The 20,958-nt window shown below is 42.2% G+C and overlaps 1 protein-coding gene across 2 annotated transcripts; it reads right to left on the minus strand.

The window, feature by feature from the left end:
- Positions 1–2,920: 2,920 nt before the first annotated feature.
- On the minus strand, positions 2,921–20,450 carry si:ch211-223a10.1 (uncharacterized). 2 transcript variants are annotated; one of them, XM_060925928.1, is made up of 10 exons: positions 20,147–20,450; positions 14,682–14,817; positions 14,426–14,536; positions 14,101–14,233; positions 10,001–10,179; positions 9,785–9,858; positions 9,508–9,670; positions 9,326–9,412; positions 9,041–9,227; positions 2,921–7,285 (listed from the first exon to the last, which is right to left on the minus strand). In XM_060925928.1, the coding sequence occupies exons 1-10, from the start codon at positions 20,277–20,279 to the stop codon at positions 6,824–6,826; spliced, it is 1,665 nt and encodes a 554-aa protein (XP_060781911.1). In that variant the 5' UTR covers positions 20,280–20,450; the 3' UTR covers positions 2,921–6,823. The 2 variants fall into 2 exon arrangements, with proteins under 2 accessions (XP_060781911.1, XP_060781912.1); XM_060925929.1 differs by lacking the exon at positions 20,147–20,450 and adding an exon at positions 16,546–17,246.
- Positions 20,451–20,958: the final 508 nt, after the last annotated feature.

Below are 20,958 nucleotides of genomic sequence, written 5' to 3' on the forward strand. Positions count from 1 at the left end.
ATCCAGGATTCATTCGGCAGCGACATGATACCGAGGTCCTTTACCCAGCCACATAGAAATAAGTTGTAAGCCTCCATACTCTTTCACACTTTCATCTGTTTTGCGGTGTAGAAGGATGTCTGCAACACCAGATAGTTCAAGATGTTGGGGAACTCGACTGAAGGGTAGTTTTCAAGATTGTACGATAAATCAGCTTCTTTCTCAAACTGTAGGGGTCGATTCCATTGCACACAGCAATCTTCTGAATCAGTGGCGGCTGCTGGTTTTTAAAACAGGGGAAGCCCATTTTACGCATTCATCGTAAAACCTGTAGGCCGGATATCAAAGCATAGAAAGGTGTGCCCCATTAGCATAGTGAACTAGACAACCCTACCTAGTGGCAGAAAGTATTTTTGCTTGTACATTTCACGTTATAGTCTGGCTTGCCAGGCTAGTGCCTCATATCCTTAATCAAAAATATCAAACATCCAAAAATCACTGGCTATTCAACGAAGAGCCTTGAACATCATACCCTGATATGCAACACAGAGTCTTTAACACAACACCCAGCTGTGCAACACATCCTTGAACATCTTCTGCAACACAGTCTGGAAATTCATAACCAGGTAGGCTATGCAACACACAGAACCTTGAATATTATACCCAGGTATAACCTATAACACAGAGCCCACCATTCTCTTAACATTACTGAACAATATACACACTTCAGATTCATGAACATGAACACTATACACAAATTCTGCCCCCCGCTCCTTTTCCAGAAAATGGTCTGTGACCCTGTCATACCAGCTGGTTGTGCTTTCCAGAGACTTTACCAATTTCTGTTAGCAGCTAGCACTGCAGATCCCAATAAGGCTCAAGCTAGCCTACAACCAGATTGAACTACAAATGAAATAAACGAGTGAATTCACGAATGATCAAACTGATAGAATGGATGAAAGTTAATGGAGCACAACGAGTAATATTTACATTTATTTACAGAGTAATGTACAGAGACATCAATGAGAAGAACCGTTTATATGAAAAGAAATTCGGACAGCACTTTGGCACACGACTACACTTTCTCGACATCCGCTAGGGACTGACTGATCATACTTCTGTGTTCCTCGCCGAAGTACCGCCCTCCTCATGTCTTTCAAACACTACCTCCAATAATCCTTTATCAGCCCGGCTTCTTGTCCCTCCCACTGTCTCGTTTAGTCCCAGAGAAGCCCGGCTTCCCTGGAAGTGACGATTTTGTTGATTTTAACCAATAACAACTAGCTGAAATTGGCTGTTCAGAGCCGTCTCGTAGACTGCAACGGATACCCGGCTGCCAGTCAGTGTTGCCAGATACTGCTGACGTTTTCCATCCCAAAATATGTTCAAAACCCGCCAAAATGCACTTAAAACCGCCCAATCTGGCAACACTGCTGCCAGTCCATAGAGCCCATTGAAATAAGAAAGGTTACAGCCTGGCAGCAAAGGTGATTCTCGTAGCAAACTGCAAGTTCGTCAGACATCACTCAAATAAGTTACAGGACAGTTATGAACATAAATACAATCTTGGGCATATGTTATGCAAGTTATTGTTTTAATGAGAATTCAACGTCGTACTGTAGATGCCACAGTTTGGGGAGAGAATTTTAGGGGAAGCTCGGCTTCCCTTGTTGTCTCCGAGAAATCGCCCCTGTTCTGAATATATCTAAAGCGAGCAGTGGCTTCTAGATTATGAGCATACTCTGATAAGTTATCGCTAGTTGTTTGCACTACGGCAGCCATTTAGACCACCAGCTATTTCACTTCTGATAAAACCACTCAGAAGTCACGTGACTGAAACCCAGCAATTGGCTCCAGCTTCCCCCATAACCTTGATAGAGAAGTGATACACTATAATGGATGGATGGATGGATTTATGCCACTGCAATCACATTTTTCCTCATTCTGATGTTTGATGTGAACATCAACGACTTATATATGCTTTATTTTATGCATTGCACTGCTGCTAACTTGCAATGGTAATGGAGAGGTTGACAGACAAGATCAGGCAAGAGATCCCTTGGACAACTATGTTTGCAGATGATATCCTGATCTGTAGTGAGAACAGGGAGCAAGTGGAAGAAAACTTAGAGACATGGAGAAGAAGGGGAATGAAAGTCAGTCGGAGCAAGATGGAGTACGTGTGTAAATGAGGGTGAGGACAGTGGAATGATACATCTACAAGGAATAGACGTGGTCAAAGCAGAGGAGTTCAAATATCTGGGGTCAACTGTACAAAGTAATGGCGAGTGTGGGAAAGAAGTGAAGAAGAGAGTGCAAGCAGGTTGGAATGGATGGAGGAGAGTGTCAGTCAGGAATGACTTGTGACAGAAGGTTGCCAGAAAGAGCGAAAGGGAAAGTGTACAAGGGCAGCGATGTTGTAAGATTTGGAGACAGTGGCACTGACAAAAAGATAGGAGGCTGAACTGGAGGTAGCGTAGTCGAAGAGGCTGAGATTTTCAGTGGGAGTGACAAACTTGGACAGGATTAGAAACAAGAATATTAGAGGGACATGTAGGACGGCGTGGAGACAAAGTGAGAGAGGTGAGATTGAGGTGGTTTGGACACGTACAGAGGAGAGATCCAGGGTATATCGGAAAAGATTACTGGAGATGGAGTTGGCAGGTAGAAGGAAAAGAGGAAGACCAAAGATGAGATTTATGGATGTAGTGAAGGCAGACAGTTGGTAAGATACGAAGGACAGGAGGAGGTGAAGGGACATTAATGGCTATGGCGACCCCTAATGGGAACAGCCGAAAGAAGAAGCAGCATTAGTTTAGTTTACTGGATAATGACACAATTAAGCAGGTGTACAGATGTTCATATTAAAAAGTGGTCAGTGAGTGCGTGTTATTTATTTATTACCTGCTGACATTTCTACCACCATGTTTTTTTTCCCCATTTATTTATGTTTAGTGGTTTACAACAAAAAAAAAAAGCTGTTGCCTATGAGGCCATGACCACATTGAGTATAAATTTGAATACAGATACACACTGGAACATTTGTAGCACTGAACATATACAAATACATATACAAAATATAGCTGCAAGCAGCAATATGGGGGCCAAGCAGAATATGAGCCTAGTCGTCAGGCCAGCAGAATGCATTTGGGCCAGACAGATGGTCACGAGCACCCACAAGAAGTTTCATGTCGATATACCATCGTTTGACTGAGATACAAGGTCATTTGCTGATTTTATTGGCCCTGTCCCAGCTTTTTTGAGATTTGTTGCATGTATCAAATTTTAAATGAGCACATATTTCCCTCAAAACAATAAATTTGGCTAGGCTTTAACAGCTGGTATGTTGTCTTTGCACAATTCTCCATCTTGTAAACGGATTGAATGTTTTGAAAATGATAGTATTTTGTTTTTATTTAAAAAATACAAAGTGTCACAACCTTTTTCAATGATTTCAGTTATAGTAATTGCTATTTGCAACCACTTTGAGGTAAAAGACTACCAACTTTATGGTGAATTTCTAGGTAAATGTATGCTAAAAGACTGCTGAGATATGAGCTCAATGACATATGAGCCAAAACACATTTTGTATAGTTATAGCGCCCCCTAATGGCCAATGCACACCAAATTTGGTATGGGCCCTTTTGGAGGGGTGGGGCATAATCCTACCAAGTTTGGTTAAGAAACATCAAAGGGCTGCCGAGATATGAGCTCACTTCCTGTTTGGCGTCTTCGCAGCTGCGTTTCATTGGCTGCTGTGGCCAAACAGTTTTAAAATTTCAAAACACTAAGCATAACTTTTGTGCGGCTTGGTCCAATGATGCTATGTACCAAGTCTGGGAAAAACTGGTCAAAAATTGAGGGAGGAGTAACATTTTTATTGATTTCAACAAAATCCAAAATGGCGGAAATTTACAAAGTGAAATATGACTTCATGGGGCGTTGGATTTGTCCTGGCAAAAGGATTCCTAAAGGTACTTGAATTTTGTTCCTAATCTAAACACACAATGAGATATGAGCCAAAACGCATTTTTACTAGTTATAGCGCCCCCTATTAGCCAATTTGTTCCAAATTTTTTGTGGGCGCTTTTGGAGGGGTGGGGCATAATGCCATCAAGTTTCATTAAGATACATCAAAGGGCAGCCGAGATATGAGCTCACATCCTGTTTTGTGTCTTCGTAGCCAAATTTGATTGGCTGCTGCAGCCAAACGATTATGAAAATCAAAAATCCCTTGGATAACTTTTGTGTGGCTTACTCCAAAGATGTTATGCAGTGAGTTTGGGGAAAAAATGGTCCAAAATTGAGGGAGGAGTAGCAATTTAATTGATTTTAACAAAATTCAAAATGGCGGAAAATCTACCGGGTGGAATATGACACCATAGGGCGTGCTGGATTCATTTTGACCGAAGGATTCCAGCGATACTAAGATTTTGACGATCAGACGTACGGTTCAAAAGTAACAAATAGAAATGTACTTCCAATTTTGACCTGTTGGTGGCGCTAGAGAGTTTGAGGTGGTGAGTTGAAATTTGCTGACAAGAACCTTGAGGCAGCCTAGAATCAGTGTGCCAAATTTCACAACCTCTGGTCAGACGGTTCTATGGGTTGCCATAGAATTTCATTGATTTTAACAAAATTCAAAATGGCAGAAAATCCTCAAGGCAGAATATGACGTCACAGGGTGCGATGGATTCGTCTTGACCCAAGGATTCCAGAGATAGTGGAATTTTGTTTCTACCCAAAACGCATCATGAGATATGAGCCAAAAGTCATTTTTCCTAGTTATAGCGCCCCCTAGCGGCCAATTTGTTCCAAATTTTTTGTGGGCCTTTTTGGAAGGGTGGGGCATAATGCCACCAAGTTTCGTTAAGATGTGCCAAAGGGCGGCCGAGATATGAGCACACTTCCTGTTTGGCTGCACAGATGCAAATTTTGATTGGCTGCCACGGCCAAACGCTTATGAAATTCAAAACACCGGGTAACGCCCTTGTGCAGCTTAGTCAAAAGTTGCTATGTACCAAGTTTGGGAGAAATTGGTCAAAAATTGAGGGAGGAGAAGCATTTTAATTGATTTTCACAAAATTCAAAATGGCGGGAAAACTATCCTGGAGGAAAATGACGTCATAGGGTGCGTTGGATTCGTCTTGGCCCAAGGATTCCAGGGATACCAAGTTTTTGAAAATCGGACCAACGGTTCAAAAGTTACAAGCAGAAATGTACCTGCGACTTTGACCTGTTGGTGGCGCTAGACAGTTTAAGGTGGTGACTTGAAACTTGCTGAGAAGAACCTTGAGTTTGTCAAGAATCAGTGTGCAAAATTTCACAACTTTCGCCAGACGGTTCTAGGGGTTGCCATAGAGACGCAGAGGCAGAAGAACGTTGAATAATAAGAAACAGTAGAATCCCTATGGGTGCCTGCGCAGCTTTGCTGCTTGGCCCCCAATAATACCATTGCATTACACCCCTAATAAACATCTGGTACACTGAGCATGTCAGTGTCACTGCTGGGTTGAGCATAATCCACCATGCAAATAATGTCTGATTAGCAGTGGTCCTATAGTGATCCCTTTCCACTGATGAAAAGAGCTTGGCTGGAAAACTGCATAGCTGCAGATGGGCTACAGTCAGTGAATTAATTTATACCTACCAAGTGCACCTATATGGTGGCTGGACCTGATCAAGTGCCAAAGACTGCAGGTGTAAGCTCAGTATACCTAATTCCATCCTGTTAATTTGATCCTTAACAAACATTCAGAGAATATAAGACTTCAAAGAGGCCATGTTGTGTTAAAATATTTAAAAGGTGTATGATCGGTGTATGAACAGTTTAAAGCTAGACTACCTTTCAGATTTTTCAAATTTAGGTCATAAAAAGAATTTTCCCCAACACCCAATTATTTTTATTTAGTGGACCGAAAGCTACAGAATTCGAATCACAGACTTCTAATTTTATTAGTTTTTTTTTTAAATAGAACAATTAATGAATCTAGGGCCACGTGGCCCTAAATTCTCCGCTATTTTTTTCTTGCTTCACCATGACCCAACTCAAGATACTACGTCATTCATGTGGTGGGCTTTCTCTGTTCGCGCAAGGCATTGTGGGATACAAATTTGAAACAGGAGAGAAAAATGGAGGACGCGAATGAAACGTGAAAGACCGACTTCAGTAACGGAAAATGAGAAGAAAAGACATTATGTTGCGAAGGAAAGGAAATGCAGGACCAAACTAATAAATATCGGCGGTCAGCGAGCACCTCGGTGTGATCAGCTGTTCGTTTAGCGACAGAATGATGTAACTCTCAGTGCACGGTCAAAGGTTAACCTATAGATGGCATTAACGCAACACTGGATGCCAGCTGCCGTAAAACCCAAAAGAAGAAGGTGGTGGTAAACCTGCGCATGCGCACACGGACTTCCTCTGTCTGCTTGACTGCGTGAAGCAAGCGATTTTATGCACATTATTTGCTAGGGAATCCCCTCAAATTAAATAACTTCCCAGCCACAGGATGGCCTGGTTTTTTTCTTGGAGATATTGCAGAAATAAACATGCATCACAGTGACCAAATTTCACCGATTTTATGAAATCGAAAGGCCGTATAGCTTTAAATAAAGTTAATGGGTCAGTGAAAAATTAAAACTAATTCTTCTGTCAACATGAAAACAACGGTGGTGTACTAAACAGTAAGAAGATGAAATGCCTCCTCTGTAAGAAGCACACAGTGATACTTGTCCAGTTAAAATAAAAAAATAAAAACACTGCACCAATTAAAACCAACAGCAGCTATTCCTCAGTCTTAATGAATTAATAAACATTATTGCAAAGCAGCTGTCTATGTGGAAACTAAATGTCAACAGTATTTTGATTTCGACACCTCAAATTCTTTCCTTCAACCAGAAACAAAAGAACTGTGGCCACACGCTTTCTCCAAGAAGACTTCTTATGGTGACACTGTTTGAAGTATATGGTGGTTCCAGTGGAGATGGCATTAAACTGCTCAGAGAGCAGCCAGGTCTCCCACAAGACAGAGAGTGCATTGATTATGAGAAGCAGGAGAACCCACGCTTCTCTCATTGCTACTGTGCTCCAGCTCCAGGTCTCCTCCACCTTCGACCTCCAGTGAAGGTAATACCCAGCAGTGCTGACGAAGAAGAGCTGAGCCACTATCATGGCCAAGACGAAGAGTAAGAAGACACGGTGGTTGTTCTGGCCCACGCAGCGGTTTAGGAAGAGGCAGTGGTGATCATAATCCATGACGCAAAGGTCACACAGACGACAGTGCTTGCAGTTGGCCACTTGGAACAGCTAACATGAAACAGTGGAATGGAACAAGACAGCAGAAATCAATGTAATACAACACCAATTCCATAAATTTGGGACACTGTGTAAAACGTAAATAAAAGACAGAACGCGATAATTTGCAAAATCATGGAAACCCTATATTTTATTGAATATACTACAAATACAACATATCAAATGTTGAAACTGAGAAATTTAATTGTTTTTTTTTTTTTAAATATGTGCTCATTTTGAATTTCATGTCAGCAATACGTTTGAAAAAAGTTGGGACGGGGCATGTTTACCACGGTGTTGCATCACCTCCACTTTTACCAACACTCTGTAAATGTTTGGGAACTGAGGAGACCAATTGCTGTGGTTTTGAAAGAGAAATGTTGTCCCATTCTTGCTTGATATACAATTTCAGTTGCTCAACAATTTGGGGACTCCTTTGTCATATTTTAGGCTTCAAAATGCGCCAAATGTTTTAAATAGGAGACAGGTCTGGACTTCAGGCAGGCCAGTTTAGCACCCGGACTCTCTTACTATGGTGCCATGCAGTTTTAATATGTGCAGAAAGCGGTTTGGCATTGTCTTGCTGAAAGAAGGAAGGCCTTCCCTGAAAGATTTTGTCTGGATGGCAGCGTATTGCTCTGAAACGTGTATATATCATTCAGCATTAATGATGCCTTCCCAAATGTACAACTTACCCATGTCATGTGCACTAATGCACCCTCATACCATCACAGACGCTGGCTTTTGAACTGTGCACTAATAACAAGCCGAATGGTCCCTCTCCTGTTTAGCCTGGAGAACGTGGTGTCCATGATTTCTAAAAATAATTTCCACTTTTGATTTGTCAGACTTTGGGACAATTTTCCACTTCTCCTCAGTCCATCGTAAAAGAGCTCAGGCCCAGAGAAGGTGGCGGTGTTTCTGGATATTGTTTATATATGGCTTTAACTTGCACTTGTAGATGCAGTAATGAACTGTTTTCACAGACGATGGTTTTCTGAAATATTCCTGAGCCCATCCAGTGATTTCCACTACAGACATGTGTCTGTTTTTAATGCAGTGTCGCCTGAGGGCCTGAAGACCACAGGCATCCAGTCAGTTTTCAGCCTTGTCTCTTGCATACAGAGATTTCTCCAGATTCTCGGAATCTTTTAATGATATTATGTACCATAGATGATGTGATCCCCAAATTCTTTGCAATTTTACACTGAGGAATGTTATTCTTAAATTGTTGCACTGTTCGCCCACGCAGTTTTTCACAGAGCGGTGAACCCCTCCCCATCTTTACTTATGAGAGACTCAGCTTCCCTGGGATGCTCTTTTTATACCCAATCATATTACTGACCTGTTGCCAATTAACAAAATTAGGTTGTTGGGTTTTTTTTTTTGCATTACACAACTTTTTCAGTCTTTTGTTGCCCCGTCTCAATGTTTCTGAAACATGTTGCTGACAAATTCAAAATGAGCATATATTTTTCAAAAAACAAAAAAAATTTCTCTGTTTCAACATTTGATACGTTATCTTTCTACTATTTTCAATGAAATGCAGGCTTTCCATAATTTGCAAATCTTCACATTTTGTTTTTTATTTACGTTTTACACAATGCCCCAAATTTATGGAATTTGGGTTGTAGATCTAAACTGAGAAGAAGAAAAAAAAAATCCATTCAAGTAATTTCCAAATCAATATGACTAGTCAAGAACAATCAAAAATTACAAATAAATAAATAAACCCAAAACCTTCTGTCTGTTATAGAGTTTTCTCACCTCACAATAAATACAGAACTGACTTGGATTCTGATTAGACTCCACCAAGTCTGCTATGCTGGAGAATCTAGGATCTGCATCAGCTGCCTGTAGTCGTCCTGGGTCCTGGGTTAGAAGCTTCCAGAAAAGCCAGAGAACCACAGAGAAATGGAGTACTGACACATGTAAGAGAGCATAAGCTGGCCAAATATGTACAGTAATAGGTTAAGGGCAACCTTAATGTAGTGTGCATCAGAATAATCAAAACACCTTTATGCAGTATATATCAGCTTTTGCCAGTGGAGGATATTAGGCAGAATCCTACAGTAAAAGCAGATTAAGGTATGAATTATGCCTGCAATCAAAGTTCCAAGATAGATGGGATTTGGTAACCTAGAAGCGAAAAACAGAAGAAAAAATTTTCAAGTCCAAATAAATAATGTAACAAAGTAGCACAGTGACACAGGATATTAATATAACCCTCTAACCTTTGATAGTCACTCATTCTGTGGTACTGAGACAAGGTGACTTTTGCCAGCAAGGGAAAGAACAGCCCACAGAGCACGCCTCCGTTTTCTCCCAGTGCCGCAGCTATGAGCAGCACCACTGCCCCACTGATACTCGGCAAAAGAAGCGTCCAGTAGTACATCACTATATTAGAAATAATAATGTTTTTAAAAATGTTAAAAAATCATCCATCAGAGCAGACTCACATACTCAAGTGTGTGTGTGTGTTTGTGTTGGGGGGCTTCAGGTCAAAGCTACCATATGATTCTCTGGGCTTCTGATCCTTTGGTTTATTGATGAGCTGCACTAACATTTTGGTGAGCTGCTGATGTCTGAAATATAAAGAAAGGCATTAAAAAAAAAACCTGACAAGAGAGAACAAAGGTGACTTCGTATAGCTATAATAATTATTATAACATTACTTCTCTGCTCAGAGAGGAGCAACTAAACAATGAATGACGGTGGTCAACACACCTAAAAGTCGTTCCGCGACTGCAGAGGTCTAAAGGTGTGAGACCAGTATGGTTTTTCATGTGTAAAATGTGGAGTCCAGCGCTGCGCAGTAATAACCAGCACACTTCAATTGCGCCTTTCTCAGTAGCTACGTGCAGCGCTGTTGCCCCCTGGTGGTCCACTGCATCTGCCAAACACCTCTGGTTAGGGAGACCAAACATAAATAAACAGCTCAGTAAGTAAGCTGCAAAAATCTCATCTCATCTCATTATCTGTAGCCGCTTTATCCTGTTCTACAGGGTCGCAGGCAAGCTGGAGCCTATCCCAGCTGACTACGGGCGAAAGGCGGGGTACACCCTGGACAAGTCGCCAGGTCATCACAGGGCTGACACATAGACACAGACAACCATTCACACTCACATTCACACCTACGGTCAATTTAGAGCCACCAGTTAACCTAACCTGCATGTCTTTGGACTGTGGGGGAAACCGGAGCACCCGGAGGAAACCCACGCGGACACAGGGAGAACATGCAAACTCCACACAGAAAGGCCCTCGCCGGCCACGGGGCTCGAACCCGGACCTTCTTGCTGTGAGGCGACAGCGCTAACCACTACACCACCGTGCCGCCCTGCTGCAAAAATATTTCTTATAAAATGTTTAATGCCATTCAACATGAGCCTATGATTTCTAGCCATATTCCGGCCTGACGGAGACATGTCTGTTTAAACAATTATAGGCTTACAGTGATTGGCTTTAGGAAAATTCCTTCCTAACCCAATTACTAAAAGTCCCTGAAATCTCTGTCTGCTCCACTTCAGGACAGTGACCCACCAGAACGTCTGTACATCGACAACGAACCTCCCTCCAAAAAATGCTTCAACTGCCGCAGTAATAACATGACCACTGTTAATGAACTAATCACTTTATAGGTACAGTTTGGGTAATTAACAAATCATCCACAAATCTACACTAGTTTTGATTCCCACTTTTTTATTCTTTAAATCTTACAATACACACATTTGTTTAAATTTGGTGATAAATGTGTAAATACATAACCAAATCTCATTTATATGGACAAAAGGGATACGAATTATCATTTTTTGATACCTTAAACAGCATATAAGGAAGCAGTAGGGAAGGTGATCTGACAAACATATGATACGACGACACCTCAGGACATTTCAACAATGCATTAGGAAGCTGAATTCTATCACAGCTTTTTAAAATGTTTTATTATTCTTGCTTTTCCCTAATTGTTTTTCTCTATTTCACTTTAAGCACTCCTACAGTGGGGTCCAAAAGTCTGAGAGCACTAGTGAAAATGTAAATACATTCATACAAATATATTTAACAAAATTTTTATTACAAATTTAGTGTGAAAGGCCGTCTGTCCACGGTGTACCTCACCTCTCGCCCAGTGCCAGCTGGGACTGGCTCTGGATCACCCACAACCCTTAGTAGGATAATTGGTATAGAAAATGGATGTATTATTATTATCATCATCATCATCCATCCCTTCATTATCTATATCACTTATCTATCAGGGTCGTGGGGGAATCTGGAGCCAATCCCAGCTGGCTTCAAGTGAGAGGCAGGGTACACCCTGGGCAGGTACCCAATCTATCGCAGGGCTAACACAGAGACAAACAACCATTCACACTCACATTCACACCTATGGGCAATTTAGAGTAGCCAGTTGACCTAATCTGTACGTCTTTGGACTGTGATAGGAAACCAGAGCACCCGGAGGAAACCCACGCAGACACGGGGAGAACATGCAAACTCTGCACAGAAACAACCCAGTCGACTACAAAGTTCGAACCCACAACCTTTTTGCTGTGAGGCAACAGTGCTAACCACTGCTCCACCTCGATGATGATGATTATTATTATTATTAATTAGGAGTAGCAGCAGCAGTAGTAGTGTAATGAAACAATTTAATGTCTAAAATAAATTTTGAAAAAAATATTTAACATTGAAGAGGAGGAAAATCAAATACTCGGTACTATATATATGGGTCTGTCTCAGAAACTGGGTACTGTGGGGGTGCCCCAATAAATATACTCACCATCAATAAACTATACGGTTTTGAATGGTGATGTTGGTTTTAATTTGAAATAAAATGATGAAAGAAATAATACAGATAAAACTAAATCTTTGATGTAAATAATCTATTCAGAATTTGGCAAAAATTCTGCAAATTTGTGGAAAAATGGCAGCTTGATCTGGGACATGATAAATGGTTGACTACATCGCATTCCCTTAAAAAGGTTGTAGTCCACTGAAAAGTCTACAGTTATCACTAATTGTATTTTAAGTTGTAACTTTATACACCTAAGGATTGGTGCGCTCACAGAATAATCATAACCGTAATAAAACATCATGCAAAATATTTGATCACCGTTGTAACTCCATTTTCCGCAAACCCAAAACCAATACGATTGTGTTTTGATCTAAACGGAAAGCCTCAGGGTCAAGGTCACTACCTCACCAAAAGTAGTAACTTAAAATCACTACGCCATATAAACATTTAGTTATAAATCTGCGATTTTGTTTTTTAAAACGAAAGCTGAAAGTTAGGTATAGAATATGTTTCTTACAGAATATGTTACGATGGTAGCTGGTCCTTTATGAATTTCTGAGCTATAAAATGAGTCGTGGTCTATTTTTTACCGTAGCGTGTTATGTGTGTGCGGGGAAGGACACACATTAACAATTTGCATGTGTAGAATGGAATTTTCCACTCCAGCAGTTAGAAGTTGAAGTTGATTGTGTTTCCATTTGCGGTCTTTCTGTTACGCGGGTGATCTGTTCGGACGTGATCACTGAAAAGGTGAGTTTTGACAGATTTATTTTGTTTTAGTCTTGCAGTATAAGGCAATAGAATGTTTCTTTTTCATCTTACTTTCATATTTTGTAGTGTTTGTGTATTTTTGGCCAATATTTTGCAACCATGGTCAATTTAGATCGAACTTTTGATAGAATCTACGGCCAGTCATTTTGCCCCGCTCGCACTCCGTCCGGTGCGGTAGTGATGTCCCGTTGCTCGCGCGCCGCTGCAGAGACCCGCACGACCTTCAGCCGGTACAGTCGCTGTTCTTTTACCAGCGCCGTTATTCTCATCTTTCCGGTGTGTTCTTGATTTTTCCATTGTGTCCTATTTCGCCATATCAAATACCCAAAATGTATCATATTATTCATATTTAAGTGAATAATCAATTCAGTCATCATAACTTGGCATTTTTAACCCAAGCAATCAAAAAGAGGAAATTTATTCGATATTTTCACTCATCTGTGAAGGAGGGGCTTTAATTCTTCATGATGTAGTTATTTTATATGTAAATCAATTTTACAAAAGCATTTGAATTGTAATAAAAAAAAAATGTTCCACAGTGGAGGCCAGATAAAGCAAGATACTATCTTTATTTTTATTAACCATGACAAAAGAAACATTGAGTGTTAGGTAAATGCAAAAAAAAAAAAGTAAAATTAGAAAATTAATTTTTTGACCATAATGTCCCAAATGAGAGACCAGTTTCTGAGATGGACCCATATATAACACACACACACACAATATTATATATACACACACACACACACACACACACACACACACACTGGCTGCTCCCAATTAGGGGTCGCCACAGCGGATCTTTTTTCTCCATTGCTCCCTGTCTTCCGCATCCTTCTGCCACTTTCATATCCTCCCTCACCACATCCATGTATCTCCTCTTTGGCCTTCCTCAACATTCTCCTTCCAACATGCTCTGCATCTCTTCTCGGGATGTGCCCATACCATCTCAGTCTCATCTCTCTTAGCTTAATTCCCAAACTCTCTACATGTGCTGTCCCTCTGATGTGCTCGTTCCTTATCCTGCCCAACCTCGTCATTCCTATCACAAAACTCCGGTACCTCCTACTTTGCCTCCTGTCTCTTCATTAAGGGTACGGTCTCCAATCCACACATCACACATCTCCAAACTAATTGCAAAGTCACTGAATGTTAGAAAAAGTGCTGTCAGTACTTGATATACAGTATTGAGTCATAATATACAGTATTATCATCATCATCATCATTATAATATTGTTGCATCTCTTAACCTGATTCAGCAGCTTACATTTTCTCGTAGCAGATACCGGACCACATCTGTATTCCCGGTGGCCGCCGCCATGTGTAGTGGAGTGACCAAGAAGTTATCAGTGTCTGAGAATTGGAACATGGTCGTCTCCCAGAGGTACTGCATGGCAACACTGATCATCAGACAGCAGTGAAAAAGGGCATCAGTGCTATGAGATATTATTAATGTTCACTCCCAGGCCCAGCCGTGCTGCTTTGCTTGTCCTGAACTCACAGGAATTATACGAATGCAGAACACAACACTGGTTACAGACTGGCTGAGCATAATGTTTAAATCAGATTAAACAGAATATTGAGTTACTCACATGCTTCCTCCACTGACTGCATGATGCAGTGATGTTTTCCCCTGCTGATCTACAATGCGCAGGTCTGCACCATGCTGCAACATTTTGTGCATGATGCTGATGTTACCATGTCTGTTACACAAAAAAAAAACAACCCATGAACACATGTACTGCACCAGTTGCTAAGCCAAACATGGATAGAAAATGTGCTGGACACAATACTGCATTCTGCTATTAACAACGTGAAATAGATAGATAGCAAGAAGGGACTCCATACCGGCAAGCAAAGTGAAAGGGGGTTTGTCCAGCATCACAGGGTATGTTGGGGTCAGCACCACTGTTCAGGAGGAGTTCAGCTATTGACCGATTCCCATGAAGAGCTGCAAAGTGGAGGGCAGTAAATCCACCCCAACCTGAAAATAACACACACTCTTACTTTCTATTGATGATGTGGAACACTTGGCACAGGACAAAGAAAAACAGACTCCTCAGTAAATCTCTCTCTCTCATATATATATTTTTTTCCATTCATCTATTTTCAATAACCATTTTATCCTGATCAGGACTATGGTGAATTCAAAGCCCAACGTAATATTGAGTACACAGCATACTAATACAGATATAAACATAACATCTACCTATAAGTCTTAACAGATGACTTTTTATCCTAACACCAAGTTATTTTACGGACTTGGGTTTTTACTTGACTTTTGAAGATAAATATCTGTAACACAAATTTGTTACAGATATTTATACTAATTATCTCTGCCAACTTTGCTGGAGGATGTTATGTTTTCGCCTCAGTTTGTTTGCCTGTTCCCAGCATAACTCCAAAAGTAGTGAACAGGTTTTGATTAAATTTTGAGGAAAGGTGGGCCATGGGCCAAGTAAAAATTACTTAAATTACAATACAGGCATTTAGCAAACGCTCCTTATCTAGAGCAACATACAACAAGCACGCGCACACACACACATGGCCTGGGGAGTATTTGGGGGTTAGGTGCCTTGCTCAAGGGCAATTCAGCCATTAATTTTCCTCCTGGTCCAGGGAACTGAACCAGCAACCCTTTGGACCCAAGACTGCTTCTCTGCTCCATGATTAGATTTTGATGCAAATCCAGATATGTATGCAGATTCAGGATTTTTTTGGCCTTTTCCCAACATAACTCAAAAAGTAGTGAATGGATTTTGATTAAATTTGGTGTACAGCAAGTTATTATTACTAGTATTATTATCATCATCATCATCATCGTCATCCTAGGTTCAAGTGATTTGATTTTGATACAGATCGATTACTTATCATCAAGCTAATTCAAAAAGTAGTAGATGGATTTTGATGAAATTTAGGCCATGTACACACGTAGCCGGGTATTTTTAAAACTGAACATTTTCCCCCCCTCCGTTTATAAAAATGTTTTATCCACACCACCTCGTCTTCGAAAAAAATCCCTTCCACACATAACCGAACATCTGCTTTTTCAATCACATTCATAAGCATTCCAAACCTGTAGATGGCATTATTTCCCCAAATCCTACCCCCTAATCACATCAGAATAGCCCTCTGTTGGCGTCACTTCCACCTAAACATAAAACATGGCGCCAAGCTCGTTCGTCTGGACAGACTCGGAGACAGAATTGCTTCTAAACACAATTTTGGAGTATAAACTTTAAAAGACACAAGAAAACGTTGATTGGGAATCTTGTCAAAGCAAATATGTGGACATATTGACCCTGTTTTTGGAGCAGTAGTTGGGCTTCTAAAATTAAACATGTAAATAGCACCTGCACAATAACGCTTTCAAGGCACTACTCCGATCCATTACTCTTTGTCCATGCTTAATCTGGCTTCTGCAGTAAACAAAGGTCGCACGTTTGACGTCAGGGCAGATTTGTTGTCATTTTTTTGGCGCAGACTGTGACGTTCTAAAATGCAAAACTCCGGTTATCTCTGTCTACACGAAAAGGCATACACGGAGTTTTCAAAAATCTTCACTTTGCCCGGAGTTTTTTTAAATATTCGTTTTTGATGTGTTTTCATGTGGATGACAGGCCAAAACATAGAAAAATATCTTCGATTTAGCAGATACCCGGCTACGTGTGGACAGGGTCTTAGTAAATAGCTTTGGCCTAACCCAGCTTACCACTGGTTAACTTTTGGAAGTGATCTGTATCTTCTTCTGGATCCAGAAAACTTTAACAGGGGAAGTATTGGTCAAATTTCACGAAAAGTGCATATACATATATGGATCCACATCCCGGATTAGTAAACATCTGGATATTCTAATATGTGGCTTGGCAGAGGTATGCACTCCACCGAGTGCCCTTCGAATTTACATATTGTTATTGGTATTCTTTGCACATGCAATTAAGCATATCTAAGAGGGCAATTAATTATTTCAAGGGTTTTTTAATTGTCTTTCTGCCATATAATAACAATAATATTATTAACAATAATAATCTAATTATTATTGTTGCTGTTGTTTTCACTTTCTTTTCTGCACAACACTGCTGTAGCACATTTAAATCAAGATATAAGACAAACTATATTGTGTTTACTGTAGTCTAACAGAGCGTGATGCTTCACAACAGGCATGATATATAAAGATGTCATGATCAGCTTTATCTATCGCACACCCTGGCCATCTCTTTATTATTTAAAGAAAACACTCTGAATGAAACACAAGCAAACAAAGCTGCAGGTCGACTTGACAGGACACTGCAATCATCATCATCAACAACATAAGAGCGTAATGCAAATACAGGGAAATACTATCAAGTCCACAGCTCATTTTACACACACAAGGGTCTGAGACGCACAGCTGTGTGAATATCACACAGGGGTCTGAGACGCACAGCTGTGTGAATATCACACAGGGGTCTGAGACGCACAGCTGTGTGAATATCACACAGGGGTCTGAGACGCACAGCTGTGTGAATATCACACAGGGGTCTGAGACGCACAGCTGTGTGAATATCACACAGGGGTCTGAGACGCACAGCTGTGTGAATATCACACAGCGGTCTGAGACGCACTGCTGTGTGAATATCACACAGGGGTCTGAGACGCACTGCTGTGTGAATATCTCACAGGGGTCTGAGACGCACAGCTGTGTGAATATCACACAGGGGTCTGAGACGCACAGCTGTGTGAATATCACACAGGGGTCTGAGACGCACAGCTGTGTGAATATCACACAGGGGTCTGAGACGCACAGCTGTGTGAATATCACACAGGGGTCTGAGACGCACAGCTGTGTGAATATCACACAGGGGTCTGAGACGCACAGCTGTGTGAATATCACACAGGGGTCTGAGACGCACAGCTGTGTGAATATCACACAGGGGTCTGAGACGCACAGCTGTGTGAATATCACACAGGGGTCTGAGACGCACAGCTGTATGAATATCACACAGGGGTCTGAGACGCACAGCTGTATGAATATCACACGGGTCTGAGTAACACAGCTGTATGAATATCACACAGGGGTCTGAGACGCACAGCTGTGTGAATATCACACGGGTCTGAGTAACACAGCTGTGTGAATATCACACAGGGGTCTGAGACGCACAGCTGTGTGAATATCACACGGGTCTGAGTAACACAGCTGTATGAATATCACACAGGGGTCTGAGACGCACAGCTGTATGAATATCACACAGGGGTCTGAGACGCACAGCTGTATGAATATCACACAGGGGTCTGAGACGCACAGCTGTATGAATATCACACAGGGGTCTGAGACGCACAGCTGTATGAATATCACACAGGGGTCTGAGACGCACAGCTGTATGAATATCACACAGGGGTCTGAGACGCACAGCTGTGTGAATATCACACGGGTCTGAGTAACACAGCTGTATGAATATCACACAGGGGTCTGAGACGCACAGCTGTGTGAATATCACACGGGTCTGAGACGCACAGCTGTGTGAATATCACACAGGGGTCTGAGACGCACAGCTGTGTGAATATCACACAGGGGTCTGAGACGCACAGCTGTATGAATATCACACAGGGGTCTGAGACGCACAGCTGTGTGAATATCACACAGGGGTCTGAGACGCACAGCTGTGTGAATATCACACAGGGGTCTGAGACGCACAGCTGTGTGAATATCACACAGGGGTCTGAGACGCACAGCTGTATGAATATCACACAGGGGTCTGAGACGCACAGCTGTATGAATATCACACAGGGGTCTGAGACGCACAGCTGTGTGAATATCACACAGGGGTCTGAGACGCACAGCTGTGTGAATATCACACAGGGGTCTGAGACGCACAGCTGTATGAATATCACACAGGGGTCTGAGACGCACAGCTGTATGAATATCACACAGGGGTCTGAGACGCACAGCTGTATGAATATCACACAGGGGTCTGAGACGCACAGCTGTATGAATATCACACAGGGGTCCGAGACGCACAGCTGTATGAATATCACACAGGGGTCCGAGACGCACAGCTGTATGAATATCACACAGGGGTCTGAGACGCACAGCTGTGTGAATATCACACAGGGGTCTGAGACGCACAGCTGTATGAATATCACACAGGGGTCCGAGACGCACAGCTGTATGAATATCACACAGGGGTCTGAGACGCACAGCTGTATGAATATCACACAGGGGTCTGAGACGCACAGCTGTATGAATATCACACAGGGGTCTGAGACGCACAGCTGTATGAATATCACACAGGGGTCCGAGACGCACAGCTGTATGAATATCACACAGGGGTCCGAGACGCACAGCTGTATGAATATCACACAGGGGTCTGAGACGCACAGCTGTATGAATATCACACAGGGGTCTGAGACGCACAGCTGTGTGAATATCACACAGGGGTCTGAGACGCACAGCTGTGTGAATATCACACAGGGGTCTGAGACGCACAGCTGTATGAATATCACACAGGGGTCTGAGACGCACAGCTGTATGAATATCACACAGGGGTCCGAGACGCACAGCTGTATGAATATCACACAGGGGTCCGAGACGCACAGCTGTATGAATATCACACAGGGGTCCGAGACGCACAGCTGTATGAATATCACACAGGGGTCCGAGACGCACAGCTGTATGAATATCACACAGGGGTCCGAGACGCACAGCTGTATGAATATCACACAGGGGTCCGAGACGCACAGCTGTATGAATATCACACAGGGGTCTGAGACGCACAGCTGTGTGAATATCACACAGGGGTCTGAGACGCACAGCTGTATGAATATCACACAGGGGTCTGAGACGCACAGCTGTGTGAATATCACACAGGGGTCTGAGACGCACAGCTGTGTGAATATCACACAGGGGTCTGAGACGCACAGCTGTGTGAATATCACACAGGGGTCTGAGACGCACAGCTGTATGAATATCACACAGGGGTCTGAGACGCACAGCTGTATGAATATCACACAGGGGTCTGAGACGCACAGCTGTGTGAATATCACACAGGGGTCTGAGACGCACAGCTGTGTGAATATCACACAGGGGTCTGAGACGCACAGCTGTATGAATATCACACAGGGGTCTGAGACGCACAGCTGTATGAATATCACACAGGGGTCTGAGACGCACAGCTGTATGAATATCACACAGGGGTCTGAGACGCACAGCTGTATGAATATCACACAGGGGTCCGAGACGCACAGCTGTATGAATATCACACAGGGGTCCGAGACGCACAGCTGTATGAATATCACACAGGGGTCTGAGACGCACAGCTGTATGAATGCCCCACCTCTCTGTTTCAGGATGTTCCGGTCCTGTAGAATCCGCAGCGCCACTTGCTGACCGTCTCCCCGCTGCACCGCCTCGAACACACCGCTTCCGCTCACAACACCGCCGCTTCCTCCGCTCCCCACAGCCTGCATTGTGCTGGAGTTACAGCCAGCACCTACAGAACACTCATCTTCCCCACAGTGTGAATACTTTAATGTTAAAGAAAGTCTTCCTCAGTCTGTGCAATAAAACAATATTTCCACACAGAGCAAGTTCAAAATAAAAATCAGCAGCAGTAAAGTAAGCGGATTGCACATTCCAAAACTGACTTGACAAAGCCCCGCCTCTCGCATCTGATTGGGCTCATCTATTCACGTGACTACCGATCAACATGACTATAATATCACTTCAAAATACAAGTCGATAAAAAAAATACACGTTGCTCCATATTTATGCTGTATTTTAAGCATTTTAGGTTTCTGTATTTCTCTGAACGAACAAACATGCAAATACACACACTGATGGACACTGATTGTCTTCCAGAAAGTGTGCACTCAGACAGGTTTACTGTACATTCACATACATGTCAACCTTTGGTCAATCAAACCTGTATAACCAATAGGGTTGCCACCTGTGTCTGACAAAAATCCTGGACATTTCGACCATCCAATCGACCTTTTTGCTTGTAAGCAACGGCGCCCTTCGCACATCTAACCCAAGACAAAAATCGCCCTTCTATGCTGAAATTGTATTGCTCTAATTAGTAAAAATGACGCTTTTGCTAGTTATTTGTTTAGTTAATTGCTTTACATAATATAGCAGGTCTTCATT

Source organism: Neoarius graeffei, chromosome 7 (genome assembly GCF_027579695.1).
Source record: "Neoarius graeffei isolate fNeoGra1 chromosome 7, fNeoGra1.pri, whole genome shotgun sequence".
Classification (NCBI taxonomy): Eukaryota; Metazoa; Chordata; class Actinopteri; order Siluriformes; family Ariidae; genus Neoarius; species Neoarius graeffei.

What these genes read in the sequence shown, in the direction of transcription:
- si:ch211-223a10.1 (XM_060925928.1), bottom strand. Translation starts at nt 20,279, where the DNA reads ATGCAGGCTGTGGGGAGCGGAGGAAGCGGCGGTGTTGTGAGCGGAAGC. An exon ending in CCCTTTCACTTTGCTTGCCG is followed by an intron (nt 14,537 to 14,681) that starts GTATGGAGTCCC and finishes TTTGTGTAACAG; the next exon opens with ACATGGTAACATCAGCATCA. An exon ending in AGTCGCGGAACGACTTTTAG is followed by an intron (nt 9,859 to 10,000) that starts GTGTGTTGACCA and finishes TTTATATTTCAG; the next exon opens with ACATCAGCAGCTCACCAAAA.